At 57.8% G+C, this 8,501-nt stretch overlaps 1 protein-coding gene across 1 annotated transcript in view; it reads left to right on the forward strand.

The window, feature by feature from the left end:
- Positions 1–5,107, forward strand: part of CELSR1 (cadherin EGF LAG seven-pass G-type receptor 1) — a 178,484-nt gene extending 173,377 nt beyond the window's left edge. The window contains exons 31-35 of the mRNA XM_030815346.1: positions 650–753; positions 959–1,108; positions 1,578–1,802; positions 2,050–2,305; positions 3,073–5,107. Of these exons, the coding sequence (XP_030671206.1) occupies positions 650–753; positions 959–1,108; positions 1,578–1,802; positions 2,050–2,305; positions 3,073–3,082 (745 nt within the window). The 3' untranslated portion in view covers positions 3,083–5,107. The remainder of the gene's footprint in view (positions 1–649; positions 754–958; positions 1,109–1,577; positions 1,803–2,049; positions 2,306–3,072) is intronic.
- Positions 5,108–8,501: the final 3,394 nt, after the last annotated feature.

Here is an 8,501-nt window from a genome sequence, read left to right on the forward strand (position 1 = left end):
AGCTCCCTCAGGCTTCGCCCCCACTGCCCCCACCGCCCCCACCTGTGTCCTGCCATTCAACCAACATCACCTTCCACCCCCAACTTTCCCCCTGCACCTTCTCCCCCCACACCTTTCCTCCCCACCCCCTGCACCTTTCTCCCGGCACCCTTCCTCCCCCGTACCTTTCCTCCCCCCGCGCCTTTCCTCCCCCCGCACCTTTCCTCCCCCCTGCACCTTCCTCCCCCCCGCACCTTTCCTCCCCACCGCACCTTTCCTCCCCACCGCACCTTTCCTCCCCCCCGCACCTTTCCTCCCCCCCGCACCTTTCCTCCCCCCCGCACCTTTCCTCCCCCCCGCACCTTCCCCCCCCGCACCTTCCCCCCCCGCACCTTCCCCCCCCACACCTTCCCCCCCCTGCACCTTCCTCCCCCCGCACCTTTCTCCCCCCGCACCTTTCCTCCCCCCATACCTTCCCCCGCCACCTTCCCCCAACAACCTTTCCCCCACCTTCCCCCAACAACCTTTCCCCCCACACTTGGGAGGCTGTTTTGTCTGTGCTGTTATTGGGAACACAGAAGGGTAGGGGCAGAGAATCTTCCAGAGAACTTTCCAGCACCTCCTGTCCCCTGAGGGATGATACTGAGCCCACCCTCCCTGGCCTCTCTAGGGATGAAGGGATCCAGAAGCTCAGCGTGTCCTCTGGGCTGGCGCGGGGCAGCCATGGAGAGCCAGACACGTCCCTCATGCCCAGGAGCTCCAAGGATCCCCCCGGTATGGCTTCCCTGGAGTGGGAGGACCCCGTGGGTTGTTTTTCCCACGTTCCTTCGGTCACTGGAGACTCTGCCCCTGAAGAAGCACTAGCAGCTTCACCGTGCTCAGCGTCAGCATGCCAGGGGCCCAGTGGCTCTGCTTGGCCGTTGGTGGGACTCCCTCACCTCCCAGGGCCTGAGCCTCCCTGTCCCCCGCACATCCACAGGCCACGATTCCGACTCGGATAGTGAGCTGTCCCTGGATGAGCAGAGCAGCTCTTATGCCTCCTCACACTCGTCAGACAGCGAGGACGATGGGGTGGGAGCTGAGGAAAAATGGGACCCGGCCAGGGGCGCCGTCCATAGCACCCCCAAAGGTGAGTGCGTGGGACACATTGGGCCAGGCTGGGCTGTGGACAGCAGGCTCGGGGCAGGCCTTGGCCATGGCTGGGTCCCTTCCTCCCAAGATATGCCCAGCAGCACTGCAGCCGCATGAAAGGACAGCCTGGGGTGGGGGACTCGGTTGGGCTCCTCCAGGCCAACCCCCTGAGCAGAGGCAGGAAATCTCGGGGGGTCTCTGTGGACCGTCACCGCAAGGTCCAGGTGAGGCTGCCGGTGGGGGAGTAGCCTGTGTGGTTACCGGTACAGATGCAGCGGGGGATCCCAACAAGGGCCCTGCTGCCAGGACTCGCCCTCCTGGGCCTCAGTTTCCCCACCTTTAGGGTTCAGCCCTACCAGGCCTGCAGGTTGGGGAGAGGTGGGTCAGAGCCACCAGACCCGTGGCTGTCAGGGGAGCAGCTCGAGTGGCAATGCCACTGCCTGCTGAGCACCGCTCTCGTGCCTCAGGGGACGCTGTGGCCAACCACGTTCCAGCCGGCTGGCCCGACCAGAGCCTGGCTGAGAGTGACAGTGAGGACCCCAGCGGCAAGCCCCGCCTGAAGGTGGAGACCAAGGTCAGCGTGGAGCTGCACCGCCAGGAGCAGGGCAGTCACCGTGGAGAATACCCCCCGGACCAGGAGAGCGGAGGCGCAGCCAGGCTTGCCAGCAGCCAGCCCCCAGAGCAGAGGAAAGGTGCCTGGGGAGGCCGGGGCTGCAGTGAAAGGCTGGAGGACCCAGAAGGGCCAGTCCCTGGTCTGGAGGGTGGGGGTGGGGCTGGGGCTGGTGGGGCAAGTCAGGGCCTGGGCAGAACCGTCGTGGCCTCCCGGCCTAGCCCTGGGACCCGGGTAACCAGCAGGAAGGACGGGGGCTGGCACACGGCCCAGCAGCTGCCCCTGGCGGCATCACCCGGACGTGACCTTGCCGTGTCTCCTCTTCCCAGGCATCTTGAAAAATAAAGTCACCTACCCGCCACCGCTGACGCTGACAGAGCAGACGCTGAAGGGCCGGCTCCGGGAGAAGCTGGCCGACTGTGAGCAGAGCCCTACATCCTCGCGCACGTCCTCCCTGGGCTCTGGCGGCCCCGACTGCGCCATCACAGTCAAGAGCCCTGGGAGGGAGCCGGGGCGTGAGCACCTCAACGGGGTGGCCATGAACGTGTGCACTGGGAGCGCCCAGGCCGATGGCTCCGACTCTGAGTGAGTAGCCTGGGCCTCCAGGGCAGGGATCACCCGCTTCCCCCTTGTCCTGAGTCAGGAGAGAGAGGGGGCAGTGGTCAGGGACTTGACCCCCACCTCACCTGGAGCCCTGAGTGCAGAGGAAGCCCAGGCGGGGATGGGGGCGGGGGCGCTGCAGCTGAGGTCAGGAGGATCCCCTGGAGATGGGCAGACCCCTCCTATCCTGGGGGCACGTCTCAGGCCTCTGGGACTCTGAAGCCCTGGCTAGCCCCGAAATGCTAGGACCTAAGGTGCTGGGCTCTGCATTTGATCAGCACTGTCTCCACCTGGGACCACTGCCACCCACCTTGCAGTTGAGGATACTGAGGGTCCCGGAATGCTCGGGGAGAAGGGGGCGGGGTGGAGCTGGGGTCCTGGCCCCAGACCTCTCCCTGTCGTTCCTCCCTCCCTCCAAACTCACAAGGGAGAAAGCAGGTCTTCAGGATGCCCCTCCCAAAAGTCACTGTAGAGATGGCCGGTTTCTAACGCGGATTCCTTGCGCTCTGCTGAGAGACCAGCAACACGGAGGCCCACAGGCTGGTCCTCTCTCCTGCCTCCCAAGGGCAGCCTCATCCAACATGAGCTTGCCCTCCCTGGAGCCCCAGATGCCCCCTCTGCCCTGATGGGGGGATCCTGCCCCTGTGCGACCTTGGGCCCAACCCAGCCGCTACCCTCACTGACCCTTCACCTGCTTGCTGGCTTCTTCCCACGCGCAGAGGCAGTAATGAAACTTCAATTTGAACCATCAGGAAACTGTGAGGCAAGCCCGTCGCCCCCACACAGGCTGCGGCATCACCCTCAGACCCTGGAGCCCGAGGGGCCACTGCCCTTGAAGTGGAGTGGGCCCAGAGTGTGGCGGTCCCCACGGTGGCAGCCCCCCGACTGATCATCCAGACACAAAGGTCTTGGCTCTCCCAGGAGCTCAGGGCCTGTCAGACCTGGTGACAAGTGACAAAGGCCACAGGCATGAGGGAGGCGTGGACCACTGGGCCAGCACCGCTGGGTCCTAAGACTGCAGCCAGAGCCAGAACGGAGAGGGGACCCCAGACTGGGCCCAGAGGCTGGCCAGAGTTCAGGGATGCCGGGCACAGACCAAAGACCGCGGTCCAGCCCCGCCTAGGCGGGCATCTCATGGCAGTGCGGACCCGTGGCTGGCAGACTGGGCAGCCCTTTGCAAAGGCACCCTTTGTCTTAAAATCACTTCAGTATGTGGGAAAGGTGGAGATACTTTTATATATTTGTATGGGACTCTGAGGAGGTGAAACCTGTATATATATTGCATTCGTGCTGATTTTGTTATCCTGGGAGATCCATGCAATGATCTCTTGCTGTCTTCTGTGTAAAGAAGATTGCACAGTTGTACTTGAATCTGGCATGTGTTGACGAAACTGGTGCCCCAGCAGATCAAAGGTGGGAAATACATCAGCAGTGGGGCTAAAACCAAGCGGTTAGAAGCCCTACAGCTTCCTTTGGCCAGGAATCGAGGATGGTGTGGGCCCTCCCCGCCGGCCCCCTGGGTCCGCAGTGTTCCCAGTGTTCGCTGTGTGTGCATTTCTCCTCTGCTACTGTCTGCCCCGGCTGTGTGAATTCAAGACAGGGCAGTGCAGCACTAGGCAGGTGTGAGGAGCCCTGCTGAGGTCACTGTGGGGCGCAGTTGCCACACTGCTGTCATTTTTCACCTGGTCATTCCCTGACCACCACCCCCTCCCCTCACCCCCTCCCAGGTGGCCTGGGAGCTGCAGGTGGGGATGGCTTTGTCCTTTGCTCCTGCTCCTGCTCCCCGTGGGACCTGGGACCTTAAAGCGTTGCAGGTTCCTGATTTGGACAGAGGTGTGGGGCCTTCCAGGCCGTTACATCCCTCCTGCCAAGTCTCTAGCTCTCTGAGACTCCGAGGATCTCCAGGCAGGGGTCTCCCCTCTGGAGTCTGACCAATTACTTCATTTTGCTTCAAATGGCCAATTGTGCAGAGGGACAAAGCCACAGCCACACTCTTCAATGGTTACCAAACTCTTTTTGGAAATTCACTCCAAGGTCGGGCCCACTGCAGGCAGCTGGCACAGCGTGGCCCGAGGGGCTGTGGAACGGGTCCCAGAACTGTCAGACATGTTTGATTTTAGCGTTTTCTTTGTTCTTCAAATCAGGTGCCCAAATAAGTGATCAGCACAGCTGCTTCCAAATAGGAGAAACCATAAAATAGGATGAAAATCAAGTAAAATGCAAAGATGGCCACACTGTTTTAAACTTGACCCTGATGAAAATGTGAGCACTGTTAGCAGATGCCTGTGTGAGAGGAAAAGCATATCTGAAAATGGTCCAGGACAGGAGGATGAAATGAGATCCCAAAGTCCTCACACCTGAATGAATTATACATGTGCCTTACCAGGTGAGTGGTCTTTCGAAGATACAAAACTCTAGTCCCTTTAAACGTTTGCCACTGGCGTTTCCTAAGTACGAAAGGTTTTTAAGTCTTCGAACGATCTGCTTTTATGACTTTAACAGGATTCTGCCCCGAGATGTAATTTTTTTGTTTTGTTCTATTTGATTTTTTTCCACATACTCCACAGCCAACATCATGAGGTGTAATTTTAATTTGATCAGAACTGTTACCAAAAAACAACTGTCAGTTTTATTGAGACGGGAAAAATGTAAACCTATTTTTATTACTTAAGACTTTATGGGAGAGATTAGACACTGGAGGTTTTTAACAGATGTGTATTTATTGTTCAAAACACTGGAATTACAAATGAGAAGAGTCTACAATAAATTAAGATTTTTGAATTTGTACTTCTGCAGTGCTGGTTTTTCTCCACAAACACCCCCACTCCTCCCCGCGCCCAGGGTGGCCGTGGAAGGGACGGTTTACGGACGTGCAGCTGAGCTGTCTGTGTCCCATGCTCCCTCAGCCAGTGGAATGTTGTGCTGGAACTTTTTGTCCATTCCCTGGTAGGCCTGCCACGGCCCAGATGGGCAGTTTTTGTCTTTCACTAAATTTCAGGATTTTTTTTGCCATTACTTCTTCAATTTTCTTTTCTTGCACTGATTTTTCTCTTCTCCTTCTGTGACTCAGATGTTAGACCTCGATGTTTTTCCACTGGTCCCTGAGGCTCTGTTCATCTTTCTTCATTCTTTTTTCTGTCTGTCCTTCAGATTTGGTTATTTCTGGTGCTCTGTCTTCAAGTTCACTGATTTCTTTCCTCTGTCATCTTAATTCTGCTACTGAACTCACCCAGTGAATTTATTTCAAATACTGTAATTAAGTTTTAAAATTTCCATTAGGTTCCTTTTTATTTCTCTGCTGGGCACTTCTAGTTTTCCGCTCATTCCAAGAGTGTTCGTTCACCTTTACTTCATGAAGCATGGTTATAACTAGGACTGCTGTGAATTCTGGGATAATTTGAACGTTTGAGCATCTTGGGGCTGAAATCTGTCTTTTCTGTTTGCATCTTCCTGGTTGTGTTCTGAGTAACAGCAAGTTGAATCCTCACTCGTCATGTGGAATGTTAGGTTAGACTCTGGGTTGTTAACACCCTCGTTCTAAGTGTCATTTCATGTGTTTGTTTCAGCAGCAGGCAACCTGGTTAGGTTCTGACCACTGGTTCTGCCTTTCCACGAGCAGCCCGGTACACCACCAGGTCAGCGCTCGGCCTTGGCTGTGCTGTTTGGGTCGTTGCCTGCACTCACAGGTGGGGTGGGCAGGGACGTGTGTCAGCACATGCGGAGAATCTGGGGCTCCGCTTCTCCAGCGCTCTCCTTTCTGGAATTTGCCTTGCGTTTTCTCACTTCTGGGGGGTCCCTTTTCTTGGTTTCTCTGTCCAGAAAGATGGATTTCTCCCAGAGCTCTAGCCACCTGCACTGTCTCACGCTTCCACCCTTAAGGAAAAGTAGTGACAGCAAAGAGAGAAAAATGGGAAACCCAGCCCTCTCTAGTCCACAGTGCCCCCGTTTCCCAGGCCTCTCTGGAGTTGTTGCTCTGGTGCTGGCTGCACAGCACTGCAGATTAGGGCCACCGCCGGGCCAAATCCGAGAGAGAAAAAACCACCCATGAACGCCCCAGTGCCTGAGGTCATTTTTCAAGTTGTTGCCTTCTCCTCAGTTCACCTGCTAATGTTTACATCCCAGAATGCTCAGCGGCTAACATGATAGAATATTTCTACCCCAACCCCAAAGCCACGATTAACAGGAAAATACTAGAAGCATCTGAGAGAGAGAAAGCAGTCCAGGCAGCCTGGAGCAGGCCTGTCCATCAGCCAGGCCAGGATGCCCACGTGAGGACCACGAAGTGCTCCGCAGAGCATCTGCAGCAGACCGTGATGGGTGAGGGCTGAACAAGCCCCTCTGTGATCAGCACAAACACCGCCAAAGCCACGGGACGTCAACTCCCCCGGCCCAGGTAACAGGGGTGACTACAGCTGCTTCAGTCACAGCTTCAGCCTTGTCTTGGGCTCCTCAGCCTGGAGACAAAGCTTGTTAAGACCCCCTAGGAGGGTCAGGCAGTGGTTCATGTCTGTAATCCCAACACTTTGGCTGGCTGAGGCAGGAGTTCAAGGCCAGACTGGGCAACACAGCAGGACCCCATGTATTTTTAAAAATTAGCTGCTAAAAAATTAGCACAGTGGATCATGCCTGTAGTCCCAGTGCTTTGGGAGGCTGAGGCAAGATCGCTTGAGGCCAGGAGTTCAAGACCAGCCTGGACAACATAGCAAGACTGTTTGTAAAACAAAATTAAAATTAGCTGGGTGTGGTGATGTATGCCTGTTGTCCCAGCTACTTGGGAGGTCAGGGCAGGATTGCTTGGGCCCAGGAGGTCAAGGCTGCATGCAGTGAGCTGTGATCACACCACTGCACTCCAGCCTGGGTAACAGAGCAAGACCCTGTCTCTTGAAAAAGAAACCTCCCCAAGAAGGAAGGGGCTTGGGCCCAGGCAAGGCTCCAGCACAGGGCAACATGGGAGCCAGGGACTGGGGAGAAGGCAGGCTCAGGGTGTTTGAAACCCGCTCAGGGCCTCGGGAAGGAGCCTCCCAGGTGTGAGGTGAGGGGGCACCATCCTAGGACCCGTGTATCACTGAGATTATCCTGGAACAACGTAGAAGGAGAGGAGAGCGAGGGCTTTGCTTTCATTTGTATTCCAAGCAGGGAGTAGGTGTAGGTGTACAAGCACCGAGCTCTTGGCCTGGAAGATGTTCCCCCATTGTCTTCATGGATAGGTGTGGCAAGTGGCTACAGCCAGGCCACTGGGGGTGCCTCTGCAGGCAGGAGGGGCTACCTGCCTGTGTTCCTGGGGGCCCCCAGGTCTTCAAAAGCTCATCTGAGGGGCACAGCCTCTGGAGTGTGCCGGCCTTGGGTGCTGGGGAGGGTAGGAAAGAGGCCAGAAGAGCAGCCCGGAGACTGGGCCCCGTATCCAACAGTTTCTGCTCAATCTCTGGAGACATGGCACCAAAGCCCTCCAGAGTTGGCCAGTGGCCTTGTGAGGGGCAGGGCAGGCAATTGTGCCTGCTAGAGAGGGGAGCCCTGCCAGTCAGAAAGCTGTCGCCATGGAGCCTGGGAGCTCAAGGGGCAGAGGCAGGTTTGTGCCCCTGCTTCCTCCACTGGCCGACACACAGGCCCTGAGGCTGGCAGGACGGTGGAACCGGATAAGGTTGGAGAGGGCAGCCTTACCCCTGCTGGCCTGGTGCCCACACCACCTTCTGCCTGGCTGCCCCACCTCCCGCCTGCTCATGTTTCTGTGGCCTGGGAGGGTTCACCTAGGGCAGAGCAGTAGGCACCACAGGGTCTCTCCCACCCTCAGTTCCCAGGTTGGAGCTGGCCACAGCCATAAATCAGGGAACCCCTGAGCCCAGGGAGGCTCCGTGCTGGGCTGAGCCGGCAGAACAAGGCAGCGCTTTAGCTCGGCCTCCGTGCCCAGCTGGGCCGAGGATCTCCAGGGGCCTGTCTGGTCCCACCAGCCAGCGCTCTGCCTGCCTGGTAGAGCTGGGGCCTGCCCCTGGCTAGGGCAGCACTGACCCCGCACCCCCCACCTCCCCGCCCCAGCCCAGCAAGGGCCGCGGCTCCACCTTAGGCCCCATTTCCTCACCTGGCCTGCAGGGTTCTGGCCCACTCCTCACCCTCAGGACACTGCCTGCTGCGTGGGGGCCTAGGCTAGAAGGAAGGGTGCCCCAGGTCAGGGGACACCCAGTGGGGA

The sequence above is a fragment of the Nomascus leucogenys genome, chromosome 7b (genome assembly GCF_006542625.1).
Source record: "Nomascus leucogenys isolate Asia chromosome 7b, Asia_NLE_v1, whole genome shotgun sequence".
In the NCBI taxonomy this organism is placed as follows: Eukaryota; Metazoa; Chordata; class Mammalia; order Primates; family Hylobatidae; genus Nomascus; species Nomascus leucogenys.